Source organism: Pelodiscus sinensis, chromosome 3 (genome assembly GCF_052426305.1).
Source record: "Pelodiscus sinensis isolate ZL-2025 chromosome 3, ASM5242630v1, whole genome shotgun sequence".
NCBI classification, from domain to species: Eukaryota; Metazoa; Chordata; order Testudines; family Trionychidae; genus Pelodiscus; species Pelodiscus sinensis.
In genome coordinates, this window is record NC_143054.1 from 164105944 (window position 1) to 164125956 (window position 20013).

Genomic DNA, 20013 nt, shown 5'->3' on the forward strand with positions numbered 1-20013 from the left:
GCTGCTCGGCAGCTGGGGTTCCGGCCGCATCTCCCTGACCCGGAACCGAAGGGGGACACGGCGAACAGTCCACCAGCTAGACCGCACGGGACTCCAGGGGACCATTTCCGCTATAGGAACAATTATTGCATCCGGGTCAGAGGTCACCGGCGCCGGGGCGATCGGAATTAGCCGGTTGCGAGGTATCCGCAGCGGGGGCTGCGGGCCGGGATCCCCTACCCCTGTGCCCGTCGCAGGGCTCAGCCTGCCCCACCGGCGCTGCCCGAGTGCGGGGAGAGGGGTTGGTCAGAGGCAGCTGCTCCCCCCCACCCCTTGCAGCGGTGTCTGTTTTGGCGCTATTGCTTCCCCCCCCCCCCCCCCCGACAACCTGCCCGAGAGCCCCGAGTGCCAGGCGCTGCTGGGGATGCTGCTTTGTGCCCCGCACCCAGGGTGGATTCCAGCTCCTGCGGGTGTTCTACATCCAATTCCGGGGAGTGAGTGTGGGAGTGAAGGAACGCACGGTAAGAACTCGTATCTGTTGTGAGTTCTTGCTGCTGTCATTCACCAGAGGAAGATCCTCCTGCAGTGCTCAGAAGACTGATCACTGAACCCTCTCAGGAGTAATTCCAAACACACAGTGGATTTGGGACCCCTTCGACTTCAAACTGCTGGAATTTTCCCCATACAAGGCTGATTTTGTTGCCTGTTCTTTTCCTGTGAATTCTTTTTTTTTTCTGGATTAGGGAGAAGTAACGTTTATTTTATAAATGTGAAATGACCTTCTGGCTTTCTTTTTCTCTAGGGAAAACAGCATCACTTAAGAACAACTTGCCAGTGTTTTGAAGATCATACTTCTCAGCATGCCCTTGAATGAGAATTATTTGGTGTTGTTAACTGTGAAGGTGCTCAGAGTGTCATAACTCCTGTTTTCATCTATCAAAAGCCCACCGTCTTCTCAAAAGCCCTCCTATGTTACTTTAGCTACTTTATCTTATTTGTGTCAGCATGATGCGATATTGGGGTGAGATTCCCGTTTCAGCCAGTCAAGCCAACCGTAGCTCCTTTGATTTGCTACAGCGTGAGTTTCGCACTGTGGAAGTCCAAGATCCTCCATTACATCAGCCTTCTGCAAACAAGCCCAGGCCACCGACCATGCTGGACGTCCCATCAGAGCCATGTAGTCTCACCATTCACACCATTCAGCTTATCCAGCACAACAGACGGCTCCGTGGCCTCATTGCATTGGCTCAGGCCCAGAACCAGCAGCAAGTGGAAGGCATAAAGATGGACGAGAGTGAGCCTCTACCATCCTGTCCTGCCTCCCCACCCCTCCCTGATGACCTACTTCCACTGGATAGCAAAACCCCCAAGATGCCATTTCAGCTAAGGCACAGTGACCCAGAGAGCGACTTTTATAGGTGTGTTGGTGTCACTTTTGTTTAAGTCTCTGCTACAACAAAGTCAGGCATCTTTATATGTACAGAGTCAGTCAGATGCATCCCTTTTGGGGAATGGCTGCCTTAGAGGATCATTACACAAGGAGGGAGTCTAAGATAGGGTGATTAGAGAAGGAGATTAGAATCAGAAATCCTGACTTCTACTCTTGCCTGTGTATTCATTTCCTGTCTGTACAATATGGTTAGCAATTTTGATTTGTATCTCAGTGTTTGTTGAGGCTTAGTGTTTGTAAATAGTTTTGACATCTGGTGGAAGGAGCTGAAGAAGTTCAAATTATGATTGTCATTGGAGATGGTCTTTCATCTTTACATTCCCTATTTTAAATCCAGTTGCTAATTCAAATCCAGTTTGGGTTCATAATGACTGAAAGTCTATAAGCCTACAGGTGAGCATTGGGCTATTCAGTGGGGTGAGATTGTTCTTGATAATCTCAACAGAAAGGTCAAGAATTGTATGGGTATGGACACTGAATTCCCTTCTCCCTAAAACTCGCTTTTCCAACAGAAGGCTAGAGGGATAGTTTGTAGGAAACTTGCATTGCTTCTACCTCTGCTCCACCTGTTTGGGTAAATAATATGGGTCCAGTCTCTGGAGTCTTCTAACAGCAATCGGTATTTTGCCAGCACTAAATTAACAAGAGAAAGTTCTTTTAATTTACAGGATGCCAACGTGCTTTACAGACTGTATTGTTTTGTTTTCCGAGCTCACGCTCCCACCATTATAATGCAATATGCTTTTAAGTAGAATAAGAGAGCCACTACATACATGTTGAAGGAGAAAAAATAAATTCAGCTGAAACGGGGAATTTATGACAACAGAATGTGACCCTACGGGTTAACCATCCTTCCTATTTCTGCTGTAGGATCTTGAATAATCACAGATGGCTAAGAATTTTACTTTGACTCACTTAAAAGGTGAGCTGTGCATCATGTTTCAGCCAAAAAATTTTAAAGTGAGAAATGCCAATTTGGCAACAAAAAAATGTTTTGCCAATTTGTATCCATTTTGCCAAACTGTTTCGCTTAAAACCCAGTTAAATACACAAAAATGAAAAATCAAAATGTTTTATTTTGACACCTTCAGGACAATATTTTGTCAGTTGTAATTGTTTCAGATTAAATGAAGTCAAATATTTAAAATAGTCTAAATCAAAACAAATTACAGTTAAAGCTTTGTTACTTGGCATTCTGTTAACCAGAACACTTTAACTGGTATTGCCCCTAGCCACAATGCCACCTCATCTTCAGGTACATGCACCTGACTCCCGCCTGTCCAGCCAGCCCTTGCAGGCCTTCTAACAGTTGGCAGACATCTCCTTCCTCATCAGCCTACTGCAGTGAGGGGGGCAGAGCACTAAGTTTTGTTACCAGACATATTCAGTTAATCAGCTACCCCTATTCCCCATGAGTGCCAGGTAACAAAGCTTTCACTGTATTTTGATTTGTTTGAAACCAAATATTTTGCTTGGCTTTTTATTTGAAAATAAAAAAAAATCTTTTGTTCAACACAAAACAAGTTTTTAAATGCCAGTGATTTGGGAAATCCCAGTTATAGTAATGCAGTGGCACTCTAACGCCATGGTAAGGCATTGTTTCAATAATCACTTAAAAATCCGCTTGTAAAGAAGAAAAGATTGTCTATATAAAGATAAAATTGGGAAAGCCAACTGCACTAGAAAATAGTTACTTATTTATATCACCAAGTTTAAATTGTAGTAAATAGTAATGTGTACGTCAGTATGGTGCCTTATATATTTTGACCTCACGGTAGTTTTTAAATATCAGTGAATCAGGTCTTGCAGTGCTCTTGCAAAAGGGACATTATCCCTTTTCTTATAAGTGGGGAAGAGAGGCATATGGATGAAGTAGCTTGTTCGAGGTCCCTCAAAAATTCATGCTCCAAGCTATGTCACAGAGCCTAGATCATTACTCTGTGTCATGTAATTTAACCACTAGATGCAATTAATTCATTTGACACACTGCCTTCCTTTCTCAGAGCTCCTTACTTACCTAAAATGAGAAACCATGAGAGACTTACTTGGCTCTTGTTTAACTTTGTGTGCAGTTCATAGCTAATTCAGTAACTATATTAATTACTCATTCCCTCTAAACTTGTTAGCTCAACCCAAGAAGAAAAAGCTTTTCATTGTAAAGGTTTGAATTGGTTTTTTTAATCAGATTTCACTTTGGTTTAAACAAATGTTAGAAATCCCTTTCATGTTAGCGGGAAAGAGTAATTAATATAGTTATTGATAAAAACAGAATCTCAACCCTCTCCTTGTCTTCTACAGTAACAGAGAATGTTCTAGGGAAACAAAATAATATTTAGCCACCTAAGAAAGCTTAAGGACAGAATTGTGAAAAATTGGTGCAGTGCAACTTGGGAGTGATGGGTTTTGTCAGTTATAAAGAGGGAGTTTTTAATTAGCTGTGGTAAATTTGGAATTTAATGCAAAACATGGTTTAATTATGTGCCTCACAGTTTTAACTGTCATAAGACAGGAAGTTGTAGGTCTATGTATTGTATGCTTTTATTCTGTTTTAGTATAGAACAGATAAAATCGCTGTGTTGTGTGGACATTTTATGTGCATAAGAATAGCAGCAGCAGTTATACTAGTTAGAATAAAAGTACAAGGGTTTCCAGCCCTTGTTCTTCAATGCGTAAGTAAGATAATAAACAGATATAGGGAAGAATTTCCTCCTTGTGATATAGTTGGCTTTTATGATTTCTTCTGAAACATCCATTGTGTTTCCCTGCCAGAGACATAGTATCAGACTAATTGGATGACTGAACTATTCTAGTTCTTTTATCCACTGTAATAACTCTCATTCCAGGGGAAAAGAAGTGCATGTATACTTACAGAAAGAAAGCCTAGCAGATTTTCATTGGTGTAGGAACTGAAAAGAGAGGGCTAAGTTCTCAGCATTGAAAGTTTAATGCACAGTAATTACTGTCTGAGCTGGACACTTCTGTAATAACATGACTGCTAGTTATCTCTCTGCCTCCAACTGCTATGGAACCAACTTCAAGAGAGACAGAATTTACTCTCTCTCTTTCCTCCCCCTGCCCTACTCCCCCCCCAAAGCATCTCAGATGCTTTCTTCTCAATTGTCTGGCTGGTTTCTTAGCTGGCCTCCATTGCTATTTTCTCTGACTCTGTTGCCTCCCTGACTGCTATGGAAGTGTACTTCTGGTTCAGGCTTCCCACTGCTCAGGAGAATTGAGGAGTAGCAACAGATAGAAAGTACCCATCAATGGTTAGGAATTGACTTTTTTTTCAGTGGGTTGGCAACTTGCATGGGGAGAATGTGCTGAGGTTCAGGATAAATTGGGGGAGGCAGAATCTTTCTCTGGATTGTACTGCATTTTATCCCCAAATCCCTGCCAGTTTCCAGGTATAATCCAGCTGGGAAGTAGCCAGTTTTTACGGGTGATACGAGCACTAATTATGCCAGCTGCAGGCTATCCCTAGACAGCCAGGTGTGTGCAGCTGCAAGACAGTGGAGTGACACTTAAAAAGAGGTGTATTCAGAAAGGGAAAAGAGATCTCTTCCCCAGCAAAGCTTTCCTTACTGTAATCATTGTGTTCTTCAGCACAGTGACTCTCAATCTTTCCAGACACCATACCCTTTTCAGGAGCCTGACTGATTTTCTGTACCTCCAAGTTTCACCTCTCTTAAAATTACTTGCTTATAAAATCAGACACAAAAATACAAAAGTGTCACAGCATGCTAGTACTGAAAATATCATATAGTCCCATTTTTAACCGTATTATTATAAAATAAATAAATTGGAATATAAATATTGTATTCACATTTCAGTTTATAGTATACAGAGCAGTATAAACATGTCATTCAGCATATAGTGTATAAAACAATATAAACAAGTCATTGTCTGTATGACATTTTTAGTTTGTACTGATCATGCTAGTGCTTTTTATGTAGCCTGTTGTAAAATGAGGCAAATGTCTAGATGAGTTGATATGCCCCAGGAAGACCTCTGAGTTAGGGATGTCAACATGCAATCGAGTACACGATTAACCAAGAAGCCTGTGTTTATCGGTTAATCGTACTAATTATGCCTACTCTGCCCCAGCCCTTGCTGCCTCTGAAACAGGGAGGGGGAGGAGCAGGAGCCAGCTTTTAAGCTGGCTCCCCATGAACACCGGATCCATGGAGCCGCCTGTCCCAACTTCCCTCCCTCCCCCCATGTTGCTACCTCTGATAGGGTGAGGGGGGCAAACGGGAGCCAATACACGTGGGAAGCCAGCTGCCTGTGTGTTTTGGCTCACGTGAGCCACTTGCCCCCCTGCGCTGCTGCCTCTTTATCAGAGGCACCAGTGCTGGGAGGGGAACAAGCAGGAGCCGATCAGAGGCACTAGTGTGGGGAGCTGGCTTTTAAGCTGTGATGCTGGCACAGCCTCTGTGCAGACAGGGGCTGCTGCTGCGTAGCAACCTCTATTCCTGGCAGACTCAGGCTCACCGGGGACAGAGGCTGCTCCATGGGGTGCTGGGGCAGCTGCTGTCCACAGGAAGCTTGGGCCCCCCACATGGACAGGGGCTGCTGCCACCAGTTGCTGCTGCCTCTGTATCAGAGGCAACGTCAGGTAGGAGCCAGTCTGCGTGGGGAGCCGGTTTTTAAAACTGCTCTCTTCACAGACTGGCTCCCATCTGCCACCCCCAATTCTGCTTTTATATAAGAAGCAGCAGCACAGGGTGGCAAGGGGATCTCTGGGAGTTCCCCCAGGGAACATCGAATAGTGATGTAACCGATAATATTTTGTTAACAGCCCTACTCTGAGTACCCCCAAGGGTATGTGTGTTCCCCTGGCTAAGAACCATCACTCCAGATGCTTTAATTTAGCCTTGTTTTTCCAGTATCATCCTTTGCCCTTCTGCATGTAATGGGAATTTTTGTACCTCATTTAGTAGAAATCCGCTCAGCAATGTAATACAATTGAAGTGTTCATGAGAAAGCAATCTTTTCTTTTCCGAGATCTGCTGCTAGTTCACTGCTCACCATCAACAGATTATGGCTGCTTTTCATTATTTTACTTGAGTGAACCTCAGTTCTTATTTCCCACATTGAATTGGTCCAATTTCCTTCTGTTTAACATGTTAGTTAACCAGGCAATGGCCCGCAAGATTTTCCTTCCTTTAAAGGAAATGGCCTTCCTAGAAAGGAGCTTGGACACAAGAACACTTTTTGATTGCTTCATATGGGGGCATGCAGTCATGTTAAGAGACTGCTACAGAAAATGTCTCAGAGGGGTAGCCATGTTAGTCTATACCTGCAAAAACAACAAGGAGTCCTTTGGAACCTTAGAGTCTAATAGGGCATAAGCTTTTGTGGGTAAAACAGTGCCATTTTATAAGATTGGCAACCTCATTAACTCTGAAGGCTAATTTTGATTGATCAGATCTGTCAGTTGGCTCTGAACTGATATTCTGTACATTACAGGCCCATTGATGGGAGTGGGGAGAAACCAACATTTCAGTTTATATATTCTTGGGTAGATGTTTTTTCCTTCATATTGTCTCCCATAAAAATGTAGAAGTGTTTGTAGATCTTTATTTAGACTTGTGATGCAAGTGAGGATCTATTATTGTGTGCCAGTAGCTCATAGTAATTGTCAGTGTTGTCTTCAAGTTGTCATTGTCAAGTCTAAGTCGAGTCTCAAGTCACTACAGTTCAAGTCTCAAGTCGAGTCTCGAGTCCCTAAAGTCACTTTCGAGTCAAGTCCCAAGTCGAGTCTCAAGTCTTAATTTAAAAAATGTCAAGTCACTTTTGTACAAGCCATCAATATCAGCATTTTCTGACAATTTTTCCACCAAGTCAATTTAACAAAATTAGCAAGTCTCAAGTCACAAACAATGAACCTGAGTCGAGTCTCAAGTCGAGTCACCTAGGCGGCTTAAGTCGAACTCGAGTTCAGGTTGTGGGACTCGAGTTAACGACTCTGGTACTTGTGATACTGAAAATAGTTTAGATCCTTTTCTGCAGAGCTATTCACATTCTAAGCCTCCAAATTACACACAAGCATGTCTGGGACACTGATTAGGTGAAAAGCAGGCTCAGATTTGGTTGATAGCTGGATGCTTCATGGAAAGCATTAGAAGCTGTAGGAAGTGACATTCTGCTGTTAAAGTCTGTAGTGGTAAGTGTTTAGGAGTGCTGTGTTTCTGGAGATGCCAAACTTTGAATGAGATGTAAAGCCAAGGTTCTTACTAGTTATGATCATTTAAAAAATGAAAAAAAAAATCTAATGGCCTTTTTTGCAAATGTTTGTTGCTACAGGGACACATTCAACTTAAAATTCACCCTTCTGCCTGAAAATGTTTTCCTGTTGATACAAACACTGGCAAATGTGACTATAACTCAAAGGAGGTGAGTGGGGGAATTTTTTCTCCCCCTACGCCCTCCAGTCTGTTTATACTGGGTGTTTGACAGCACTTTGGCTATAGGAAGTTTCGCTATTTGCCCTGTATAACTAATTCATTCATCACCTCCTGTTGTTCCTTCAAACCTTTCAAAACAAAAAACAACCAGGAAACCGTATTTATGAAACTACATATAAATTGAGATGGAGACACAAAGAGAGGGACAGTACCTGGAAACTGTCCTTCTTTTGCTCTCTAAATGGATTAGATTTTACATTGACTATATTCCTTTGACCTCAGTGTCTTGGCCACATTCTAATTGGGTAATTAGATTCTTTTCCTGAAATTTCAAATAGATATAGTGTTCTTCTTTGCTGCTGAATGTTGCCATGCATTGTTAAACAGTAGCTGTAGGTGGGGATATATCCTAAATTGGCTAACTGAATTATGTCTCGAGTGTATAAGTTGAAGCTTGCAAAGTGCCTCATTTGACAGCTACTAGCTACACTTAATCATGCCCATCTACTCACCTTAAAAAACAGAAAGAAAAAAAAAGACCAGTCCCTGGCTCTACCACTGTTTTTTTCCACAATGGAAGAAAGTGGAGAACTAGGCCCCTGTCCCCTCTTGTGCTGATGTTGTAAGAAGTATAGAGCTCTCTGGGAGTTATTTAAGAGGACAGCAATACAAAAAGGGGATAGAGCAGTATGGCTGATGCTTGGGCTTATAGAAAAACTAGATTATTTTTCAATTGGCGTAGTAGAGCACCTGCTTTCTCCATTCGAAGACAGGAGACATAAATAACAATTGAGAAGAGTCACTTCAGAGTGTAATAAGTAGGGGGAATTAATGAACTGAGGTCTACACAGCTTTTCTTATTCCCCCAGGTAATACTCTGATCTGAGACTTACATTGTTAATTTTTTTCTTTATCTTTTTAAAAATGTAAATGCATTTCATACTAGCAAAAGATATTGAGAGTCTGGCAAATGGAGCCCGCTAAGTATCCCAGAAGGGTTTTAGTACTGGTAGCAATTGTGCAAGCTTCCCTCTCACTTCCTGACCTACACATACTCTTTGCTATTATGACTCAGTCCTTTTTGGCAGGGCCCTCTTTAAGGATCGGGGGAGCTGAAGCTTGTGGTCCATGCATTTTTTCTGAGACTAGAAGATGCCAGTTGTGATGCATGTTCTGTGGTGTAGATACCTAAGCGCTAGGCATTGCAGTGAGGCCAACCTCTTACATAGCCCGCTAGGCGGTTATCAGACGGTAGTTGTAAAGTATCAACCAGTGGTGAGTTATAGGAAACACTGGGTAGTGTGACTGTAAAGGAAGTTTCAGAGGGGTAGACGAGTTAGTGTGTAACAGGAAAAACTTAAAAAACAACAAATAGTCTAGTACTGTGGTCCCCAACGCGGTGCCCGTGGGTGCCATGGAACCCTCTGGGGCATTTATGTGCGCTCGTCTAATGACCAGGGCCGTCCCGAGCCATTCTTGGGCCCTGGGAGCATGGTGCATGCCCAGCCCGGCAGCCCTGCCCGGCGCCCCTTGAAAAATTGCTAGTGCCCGCCACACACTTCTGAAAACATGAATGTGCTATTGGCCACAAAAAGGTTGGGGACCACTGGTCTAGTAGCACCTTAAAGACTAACAAAATATGTAGATGGGACCAGGAGCTTTCGTGGGCACAACCCACTTCTTGTGCCCACGAAAGCTCATGATACCAGCTACATGTTTTGTTAGTCTTTAAAGTGCTACTAGACTATTCATTGTTTAAGTTTTTCCAGTAAAGGAAGTGTCAAATTTAGAAAGTGGGCGTGTAAGGAGATCAGAAAAAGAAACTGAGAATGAAATTGTCTGGTTTAGTTTAAACATTGGAGCTGAGTGAAGTATTAAAAAGCAAACAAAAACCATGCCAGGTGAGCAGAAGCTATGAATTCTGAAGTCTGATGGACCAGTCCCATGCTCTTTTGTCTTTCAAATTCCTCAAAGCTTTCTTTCCCCCCTGTGAAACTGTCAAATGCTAACCTGCTTCAGTTAAAAACAATTATCACCTACTCATTGTGAGAATAGTGTGTTATAAGCCAGTGGTTCTTAGCCCCTCCCATACTGAGACCACCCCATACTCTTTGCTTCCCATCTTGCTATACCTAGGACCCTGGGTGGTCACAATGCCCAGGCTGTCAATCCCTGCTGTAAGACAGAGCCTTTCTCTGGATCTTCCAGCATGCTTTGTTGTACATTGCAAATTGTATTGTCTCTCTCTTCCTGCTTCTTTTATAGCCATAGTAGGTGGTGAGTTTTATGGGCCTGTGATGCCTGGGTACCAGGAGTATTCCTGGTCCAGGGACCCTGCTCAACCAAAGTTTAGGGCTGGGTCTCTTTCCTGGCCCTGCTTGCCACTGCTGTGTGCTACCCTCCTCTTCCCCCCGTGTGTTCCCCAGCCTGTTCCCCTCTGTGTGTTCCCCAGCTCTGCTTGCTGCTCGCAGGTGATTTAAAATAGCCCAGGGCCCCTCTCTGCCACTTCCAGCAGTGTAGCAGGGCTTGAGCGGCTTCTTGCCACTACCTCTGTGCCACTGCTGGCACATTCCTCCGGTCCCATTGGGGGGTGGGGTGTCTCTGTGCACTGCCCCCACCTGAGTATCCTTGCAGCCAGGAAGAATCCCTCTGCTTGGGAGCCCCAGGTAAGTGTTGCATCCCCCCACCCTCTGTCCCTTCTTGCATACCCCACTCCTTCCCTGAGCCAGATTCCCCTTCCCCTGTACCCCCTCTTGCCCCCAAACTCCCTCCCAGAGCCTGTACCTCCACCCCCTCCATCACTCCTACTCCCTCCTACACCCCCACTCCCTGCCCCAGCCCAGAGCTTGCACCCAGCTCCCACACTCCGTCCCTGAGCCTGCACCTCAGACCTTCCCACACCCACATCCCTCTCAGACCTTGACAGCTCACTCCTGCACCCAGACTCTCTCCCAGAACTTGAACCCCCTCCTGCACTGCAATCCCCTGTCCTATTCCAGAGCCTGCATCCAGTACCCAAAATCCTTCCCAGAGCCTGGACTCCCCTCCTCCACCCAAATTCCCTCCTGAAGCCTGAGACAGGGGAGGGAATTTGAATGGGAAGGTGGTGCACAGAATGCCCAGAGCCTGCACCACCAAAATTTCTGCAAGCCTGCCACCTCTGGCTGTATCACCTAGTGCATTGCTTAGAGGTGGCCTGGAAAAATTGGGTATGCTTGTTTTTCACATTACAAACATACATCTTGTCTGCTTTGGAAGCCTTTGTGGATGACTAGAGAACTAATAGGTCTGTGACATTCGAGAGCTAACAAAGAAGTAAAATCTGATTAACTGAGGGGGAAGAGATTTGCATGTAGGTTGTTAAAACTCCTTTTGTGTGTATTAAACACCTGTTTAAATCAGACCTCTGGGAGAGAAGTTCTTGGTTTAATTAAGGGATGAGAAAGCTCAGTCTGCATTTGAGTCACCCAAAGAGTTTTCCAATATAATAAAGAAAGATGAGATTTGACATTCCTGATGTTTGTAAGGGGGAGGGCGGAGGGAAGCAGCCAGAAACCTTCTAGGTCTCCTCCATACACAACAGAGATGCCATGAAGGACCCATCTGCTTTTCCTTTTCCACTCACTTCTGATGATAATGGTACAAACCCTTTAACAGTCAATCTTTTTTCCCTGTTTCCTATTTTCCTGAGGTGGGTGAAGGCCTGTTCATGTTGTCCTCTCTTCTTTTAGAGGGAAAGGGGAACCAGTAACTGAGCTGAGTTGGACCTCCTGCCGGCAGCTTCTCTACCAGTCCATGGCCACCATCTTGGCGCATGCGGGGTTCGAATGTGCCAATGAGAGTGTCCTGGAGACCTTGACAGACATTGCTCATGAGTACTGCTTGAAGTTTACCAAGTTGCTGCGCTTTGCTGTGGACCGAGAAGCTCGACTTGGGCAGACGCCTTTCCCGGATGTGATGGAACAGGTGTTCCATGAAGTGGGCATTGGCAGTGTGCTCTCCCTGCAGAAGTTCTGGCAGCATCGCATTAAGGATTATCACAGCTACATGCTGCAGGTGAGGTTTAAGATGTCAAAAATGCTGCTTAATGCACTCTTAGTGCAATCTTTTGTTGCTGTACAGTAATTCCTCATTTAACACAGGCCTGTTTAACATGTTTTTGCGATAGCACGGGTTTTTTTTAGGGAATTTTTTTGAATTACATAACTGTCCCTGGAATAACACGATTTCCCCCACTGGCCCATTGCTGGCAGCTGTGCGGGGCTTCCCCTGCCTCCCTGTAAAGTGGCGGAGGGTTTGTCGCTCGCTGCACCGTTCCCCAGAGACCCTTCCCCTCGCCGGGCGCAGTGCGGGTCCTGGCAGACCCATCACAGGGCCATAACTCCCAACCCATCCCCATCCCCTCTCCTCCCCTTCCCTTACCCAGAGCTAAACACCTCCCCTCCCTGCTGTAACCCAGTCCCCTTTTCCCCCCAACCTTATGTCCCGGTCTCAACAGACACCACCGCTTGAAACGCAACCCCCACCTTTTCCATTATTTTCAATGGGACAATTGACTCCTCATAACACGTTTTCACTTAACATGATCATTTTCTGAAACATATCTATAGTGTTAAATGAGGAATTACTGTATAGAGAACTGTCTGGCTCAGTGAGTTAATTTTCAACTAGAGCGCTTATTTGGGGAGGGAGGGGAATCAGGGAGGGTTTAAGATAAAACAACCAGAAGATAGTAACCATCATGGGTGGGCTGGCAAGAAGCTAAGAGAACTGTGGTAGCAGTTTGCCCTGCCTCTAAGGAAATTGTGTGTCTGTCCAGAAGAATGAGTCAGCCCAATGAAGGAGAGAAGGAAGGTAACACAGTTACCCTATTACACTATTTTTTAACAGCCCTAATTTATATAATTTATCTGCAGTGGAGTGCCCATTTTATTTCATTAGAGGCCAGTAATCTGTTGAGGAGAAGGAACTCCGCAACACAGTTGCCTGTTCTGCTTTGTCTGAAAAATCCAGCCTTGTTGTCTCCAATGATCACTGGCAGGTTAGCAAACAGCTCTCAGAAGAATATGAGAAGATTGTCAACCCCGAAAAGGCAGCAGAAGACACCAAACCCGTGAAGATCAAGGAGGAGCCAGTCAGCGATATCACCTTCCCCATAAGCGAAGAGCTGGAGGGAGATCTGGCATCTGGCGACCAGTCTTTGCCTGTGGGTGTCCTTGGAGCTCAGAGTGAGCGTTTTTCTGCCAATCTGGAAGTAGAGGCATCCCCACAGGCTTCAGGTAAGGGGCAGCCTGCTGTTGTAAACACTCCCTCAGCTTTTCCAAATGGCCTCATTAGCAATGCCACAGCTGATGCGGGTTGGCTTTGGTCATGTGGGAGGAGGGTTCTATTTGAAATTAACTAGCTGCAATAAGGTTGGGTTATAATCTTGCACAAACACAAGATACAAAATGGAGGAAAATGAAATGCAGTTAATGAAGTGCTGGGGATGGATTGGCTACAAACGGATGGGAGTATTCTGCAGTAATACTGCAAGATGCAGAGTTTACACTAATGTTACTCTAATAATAGCAGCCATTGTGCCAGCATCAAAAGAATACAGTAGAAAATAGTTTACAGCAATGGCTGCAGTCACTGAAAGGGTGTAAGCCCTTATGGTGTTTTATATCTTACAGTAATGGTTCAAGCACTGAAACTTACAATAATATTACTCAAGTGTTTGCTGCTACTAGCTCAGTATTATGGTAGTATATGTTTGAATAAAGGTAACCTTCTTCCAGGCCAGTGTAACAAAGGGAAAATACTTCTGAACACTTGTGAAATGTTTATAAGAGGAGAGCCAACAGACTTTCCTTTTACATATGAAGCAAAAACCGTAACCCACTGCTTTTTATTCTTATTCCTAATGAATAAACAATTACAAAAAGAATCCAGTTGATTTTCTGGTTCTGAGTAGGTTCCAGAAGATCACCGCTTCCTGAAACAAACAGCACAGAAACGGTCTCTCTTGAAACGCGGGGCTTGTTGCTTGTCTGAGGATGTTTGTTGCTGGATTTGTTTGGGCTTGTCCAGTTTGTTCTGCCAGTTGACTGCTGGGAAAGCTACTACTTTGTTAGTTTCTTGTGACATTTTACACTGCTCAATACACTCATCAAACTGGCCCGTGACTGGAGGCCAGAACTTCATGTAATTGAAAACCTGTCGTCCACGTTCTTTGTTATGGGAATAAGGGCAAGAACCAGATAATGAGGAAATGGGGAACTGGTTGAGTAAAAAATTGTTAATGGGACTCAGAGCTTACCTCCAGGATTGAATTTGGCCTCAGTCAATTGATTGTCATCATCTTCTGACTGTCCATTTCATCATTTGTGAAATGGTTGGCAGCTCTGTCCCATTCTTGTGGATGTGTGTCCACATCGCAAACCCCCTCTACAACTAGTAGCTTCAGCAATGACAGTGAGGACTGTTCAGCCATGAAAAAAGAACTCCCTTCTTGTTCCTTGAAGTCATTGCTCAAGATCAGAATTGAGGCACAGTGGTTGGTGGTGTGAGAGAGTCTTGTACCACTACTGCCTGTGTTTGTACCTCTTCTGTATCTCCATACAAGTTCAGTCTCTGGCTAGCAATCCAGCACCATGCCCCAGCTATGAGTTCTCTGGAAAATTCCAAATAACTCCCTTACTCAAAGAATTTGTGTTGTGATTCATATATACAGCCACGGGAACTGAGCCATTCCCTGCAGAAATAAGTGTTTCACTCAGAAATGCAGTTAAAAATGATGGGGTCTCTTCTATTAACCTTAATCCAAGTTATGTGTGTACCAAGGAGAGACTAGACATAAAAGTCTACTAGTGTTTTAAATGCTGTTGGGTTTTAAAAAATACAAATCCCTCAGATGTTTTGCTGGGAGCTTTTATTGTTTTCTGCAATGTTCCTGAAGTGTGAAGTGCTCTTATTTTGAGGGGGAGGGAATGGTGAACTCCTGGGCCATGAGGGATTATGAATGATTCATCTGAAAAAGCTTGGTATTAGCATCTACCACTTGAGACCCAGAGGTTAACATGCTAGCTGTATATTAAATGCCTTGTGCTCCTCTGATATCAGATTGATGTTTTCTAATTATGAATACAAGTGTTCTGTTCCTCTCTGAAAATCCCTGTTCACTGCAAAAGGGCCTCTGTGTGCTGGAAACCACATCCCTCTAAAGGATTCTCACTGTGGAGATGGGCAGTGTTGAGTGCATCACATCAGATGGAGGGAGAGGAAGCTATTGGGATTAGGATATGGGCATCTTCAAAATGAGAAGGTGTCCATTAGTGAGGCAGCAGTCTCCAGTGGCTAGTGGACAAAACTAGGTTCTGGGAGCTCCTGAGTTCTAATCCTGCCTCTGAGTATGTCCGTTGCTGTGGGCATGGGCAAATCCCTTCATCTCTGTGCAGCAGGGGGAACAGAGACAAACATTGGGACGCTATTTCCTTGTCATGCCATGAGAGGGTAGTGAGGATTAATATGTTAATTTGTTACGTGCTTTGAAGATGAAATGTCCTGTGCAAATGGTAAGTTGTTTTATTTGCTGGTGACAACACTCAATGACAAAGGGAGCTAAAGGGAATAAGCCTTTGAGGGTGAAGAGAAATTGGTGAAAGAAGGAAACCCTCTGATTGTTGCTTAGACTGGGGCTATAGTCTTAAACCAGGGGTGAGGAACCTTTTTTTGGGTCGGGGGCCACTGACCTACAGAAACATCAGTCGGGGCCGCACACAAGTGAGAAGCAAAAAACCCCCAAACCCTCACTTATGTGGCTTCCAACTGAGAAGGAGAAAGATGCTCCCCATGTTGCCCTCGCAAAGCAGAGCCTAGTGGGACCCAGCCTCGTAGATTTTGTGTGCTCCAGCCACGTGGTGGGGCAGCGGAGGGAGCTGGAGTGCCAGCACTGGCTCCCCAGTGCTGGGGGTGGGGCTTGAGCCTTGGGGGCTGGATCTAGGCAAGCCTGGGGCTGCATCTGGCCCCTAGGGCTGCATCTGGCCCCTGAGTCTGAGGTTCCCCATCGCTGCCTTATACCTTTAGGACGGATAGCATGTTGATGATATACCCTCATGGTGGAGAAGAGGTTCGCTTCACTTGTAATGAACACAATGGGGATTTTCAGTGAGGGTTCTGGACACTAGTTCTTCAGGGTTGTCTAGCTCCTAGACCTATACACCACTGAGATGTTAATGGAAGGATTTTCTTTCTATAACTGCTAGTAATAGGGGAAATGTAAAATGTTTGGCTCAGCACTCAGATGCTTATTCAAACTTCAGGTAAGGTTCTTGAGTTTGCAAACTAGGTTTGGAAATCTTCCAAGCTGGCGTCTTAGTTTGCATCTGCATTTTGTTATTTTCATGTGACCTCTAGGGATCAAATTTGAAGAGCCAGAGAAGGTTTCAGTCTACATTCAGTCCTTGGTTGTTATGCTAAGACTCAACAAGGGGCCCAATTAGTATCAGATGCATTAGTGGGTTTTTTTGTCTTCTTTCAAAATAAATTTGCAGAAATAACAAAATCTATAATTATACCTCTTAGGGACAAAACCAAAACAAAATCCACCCATCACTGTGTTGAAAACAAAAACTTGGATATAATTTTACACAAAAGGCCATAAAGTTGCACATCAATCTGAATAAAAAAGCCTGTCTTCGTAATAGTGTTGGCCTTTGTGATGTGGAAAATTTAGCCATTATGTACTGAACTAATTCCTTTTATATGGGCCACTGAAAAGATATCGGATTATGACGACTTAATCACTTATTGACCTGAATAGAGTTTGAACCAAGTGACCAAGAAATAAAAGGCTTCATATCTCCTAACCAATCTTCTGAGAAGAGACTTGATTGTAACTTGATGCTTTTTTGTTTCTGGTCAAATCAGGGATAATTCTTTTCTGGACGCAACTAGAAGAGATAGCATAAAAATGAAAGATGGGCAAAAGTTTAGTGGGCCTTAACCCAGCTTTCATAGTCCTCCTAAAAAAATCGTGATTTTTTTGGGGGGCGGGGGGATTTTTTTTTTTTGGTGCATTGTGGTAGCACCCAAAAGTCCAAATTAAACTCTGGGCCCCATTGTTTTAGGTGCTATGTGAATACTTAAGAAGTCACAGTTTCCTAACCTGAACTCAGTGTAACTGAAGAGAAGATGCAAGAAATGAGTATAACAGACAATAGGAGGGAAGGGTTGGAAAGAAGAAGGTAACTTTAAGAAGACCATACAGTGTTCACCTATGCCAATGAGCATGGCCAATAATAATGAAGGTTTTAACAATTTTTTTATCAGTTATTTAAAATTCCTTATGACCTCCTGGGGTCCTTAACAACTGCCCTTCTTCCTCCTCAAAAACATGACATAGGGCCCACGGGCTAGTTTGTTGGTTTTTTTCTATACAGACTAGCCCCGTTGGCACCTACCTAGAATTATCAGATTTTTTTAAATTAATACAAACTATACACAGCTACCTCAGTGTTCCTCCATCATAAGGTCTCTGCTCCATGTTCTGTGGAGGGGAAGGGGTGGTTTCTGTGGGTGTCAAGTGCTAGAGGGTAGGACGTCCTTTGGTCATTTGTGGAGGTCTGATGTCCCAAGGTTCTGAGACTGAAGGTGCTATCTGGGAAAGAAGCACCTTCACAGGGAAGGAAGAACACGGCAACATTAGCTACTACCACAAGCATCAGGCGTCTAACCAAGATGCCCAGTTCCTGCATGGGGCTAGGACTTGGGGCTAGGACTTGGGGAGGGTACAGCAGTATCTCAATGGGATGTTGTCTTTACAGCCTGAGTGGCCTTCAGGGCATCACTGAAGAAAGAAGTGCCTTATTTCTCATGTCCTCTCAAACCACTTGGAGTTAGCACTACTGGTGCTATAGGGCCAGCTGAGGCTATAAGGGCACCACCCGCTGGTGATACTGCTGTGTCCTCCAAGTCATGACTCCATGCAGCGGTTTGGCATCTTGGCTAGATCTTGGTGCTCTTGGCTCTAGATGCTGCTGCTCTTGGCTCCAGCTGCTGCTAAGCTCTTGGCGGGTGCCTGGCCCTTCTAAAACTGACACACTGCCTTGGAAATTTCACAGAGGGCTGCAGTATAAACAGGTGAGAGGCAGTGGAGGCTTAGCCAACCTCTACCCTAAGTGGAAGGGGATCAAAGTAAGACTTGCTTTTATATGCTTTGTCTTACATCTGTTCCATCTCCAACCTTGTGAGCCCAGCCTTGGGGGTTTGCTTGCTTTGGCTCTTTCTCCTTTGTACCAATGCATCTGTTCCCATGCATTCTTGGTGACTGATGAGTATTCTCTCTCTCCAGGTGCTGCCGAGGTGAATGCCTCTCCTCTCTGGAACTTGGCTCAGGTGAAAATGGAACCACAGGAAAACGAGGAGGGCAATGTTGCTGGGCATGGGGTCCTGGGCAGCGATGTCTTTGAGGAGCCCATGTCAGGCATGAGTGAAGCAGGGATGCCGCAGAGTCCCAATGGCTCGGAGAGCAGCTATGGTTCTCATTCCCCTGATAGTCTGATGGGATCCTCTCCTGTCTTCAACCAACGCTGCAAGAAGAAGATGAAGAAGATGTGAAAGGGAAGAGGGCTTTTTTCTTTCCAATCCTGCTAATGTATGACAGTGATTTGAAATGAGCCAATGGGGCCCTAGGTACCACAGGGACTATAACAAACAGGGCTTGACCTGGGTTTTGGGGGACAGTCTGTGAAATTGCCATATGAGGTTCAGTCTGCAGTGTACATCAACTCACCTGTCTTCATTCTGCCTGTGGCTCCTCTTCCCACAGTGCTCTGCTCTGCATCCCCAGCCCCAAGGTTGTGGTAGAACTCAAAATGAGACCAATCCCACAAATATGGCCGCGTCGCTAGATTTCTGGGAGGGAGGTGAGGGAAGAAAGGAAGCTGGTATCTTGTTGACAGTGGCTGTGTATACTCACTGAGCCAGGGAGGTCAAGGCTGCACCCTGACAGCTTCTGAAACTGAAGCCAAGAGCAATTAGCTTTACCTAGAGCTGGCCCTAGTAATACACTTTTTCTTTTCTTTTGTTGAATTGTACGTGTCAACTTCAACCCGAGTTGCTTTGTTCAGAACTGCTATACTGAGCAACTTAAATTGAAATAGCTTCTGATTTGGTGTCTGTCTTTTTTTTTTAAATGCGTGCTGACTGATGGAAATAATTACGTGAATCCACAGCTGATGTACAGCTCAGAGCCTTTAATCTAATTCATTGAGTGTCTCTCTTAATAGAAGCTGGAATGATCATGAGTCAAGTGAGAACACTAGTTTATACCAGCTCTATACCTGTAACCCATTGGGAGGTTCAAGGGAGGTTTACTGAGACTCAGATTTGTCCTTACAATTGCACGTTAATCTTCTGAAAGAACAAGTTATGGGCACAGTGTTTTTGTTTGTTCATTTAACAGTCATGACCCTAATTCTTTTTCTTGATTGCATTTCATTCATTGTACAGAAATAGAAACAAAGCAAATAAAACTCTTCCCTGTCTAATAAGACTCAGAGACCATAGGGTTTCATGGACATCAGTGTTCAAAACTGATGTCTCAATCTTAAAGGTATTGTCTAGTAGTTTAAGAACTATCCAAATATTTAAAGCAAGGTTGGTTAAATAGAGGACTTGAGAAATGGGAAATCTGTGCTCTAGTCTCAGCTTCATCAGGGAGTTGAGTAATCCTTGGTAAGATGCAACCTCACTGATTCTGTTTCCCCACTTGTAAAAAAAGAAGAGTAATAGCTACCTTCCAGTGGTGGCATGAGGCTTACTGAATATCCACATAGCACTTTGAGACCCTCTGAAGAAAACTATTATTGCTGGGTGGAATGGGGAAGAAGAGCCCTGGCCACTGAGTGTTTTCAGAATATTTAACTGGCTAAGGATGAAATAATAGTGTATCTGCCACTCTCTGGAACATTAGAAGAATCTCTTAACTCTCAGCTTTAAGTGCTTTTTTTAGATTGCCCAAGTAGGAGTTCTCTTTTTAATTTTAATTTTGCTTCCCTTCCACAACATTTTCCCCATAATGCACACTTAGTAACAAGCCAAGCCTACATGCTTCAAATGTATATTTCTGTTCAGTGGAAATTCACCCTGTATTGATTCTTCAGTGTCAGAGAAAGATGTGCTATTGATTCTCTC

General features: G+C 44.2%; 1 protein-coding gene across 2 annotated transcripts; it reads left to right on the forward strand.

The window, feature by feature from the left end:
• Positions 1-37: 37 nt before the first annotated feature.
• Positions 38-18987, forward strand: SUPT7L (SPT7 like, STAGA complex subunit gamma). 2 transcript variants are annotated; one of them, XM_075925385.2, is made up of 5 exons: positions 38-182; positions 782-1397; positions 11568-11892; positions 12878-13115; positions 18170-18987. In XM_075925385.2, exons 2-5 carry the CDS (start codon positions 985-987, stop codon positions 18433-18435), a joined length of 1242 nt encoding a protein of 413 aa, XP_075781500.1. In that variant the 5' UTR covers positions 38-182; positions 782-984; the 3' UTR covers positions 18436-18987. The 2 variants fall into 2 exon arrangements, with proteins under 2 accessions (XP_075781500.1, XP_014425282.1); XM_014569796.3 differs by lacking the exon at positions 38-182 and adding an exon at positions 190-500.
• The last annotated feature ends 1026 nt before the right edge of the window (positions 18988-20013 follow it).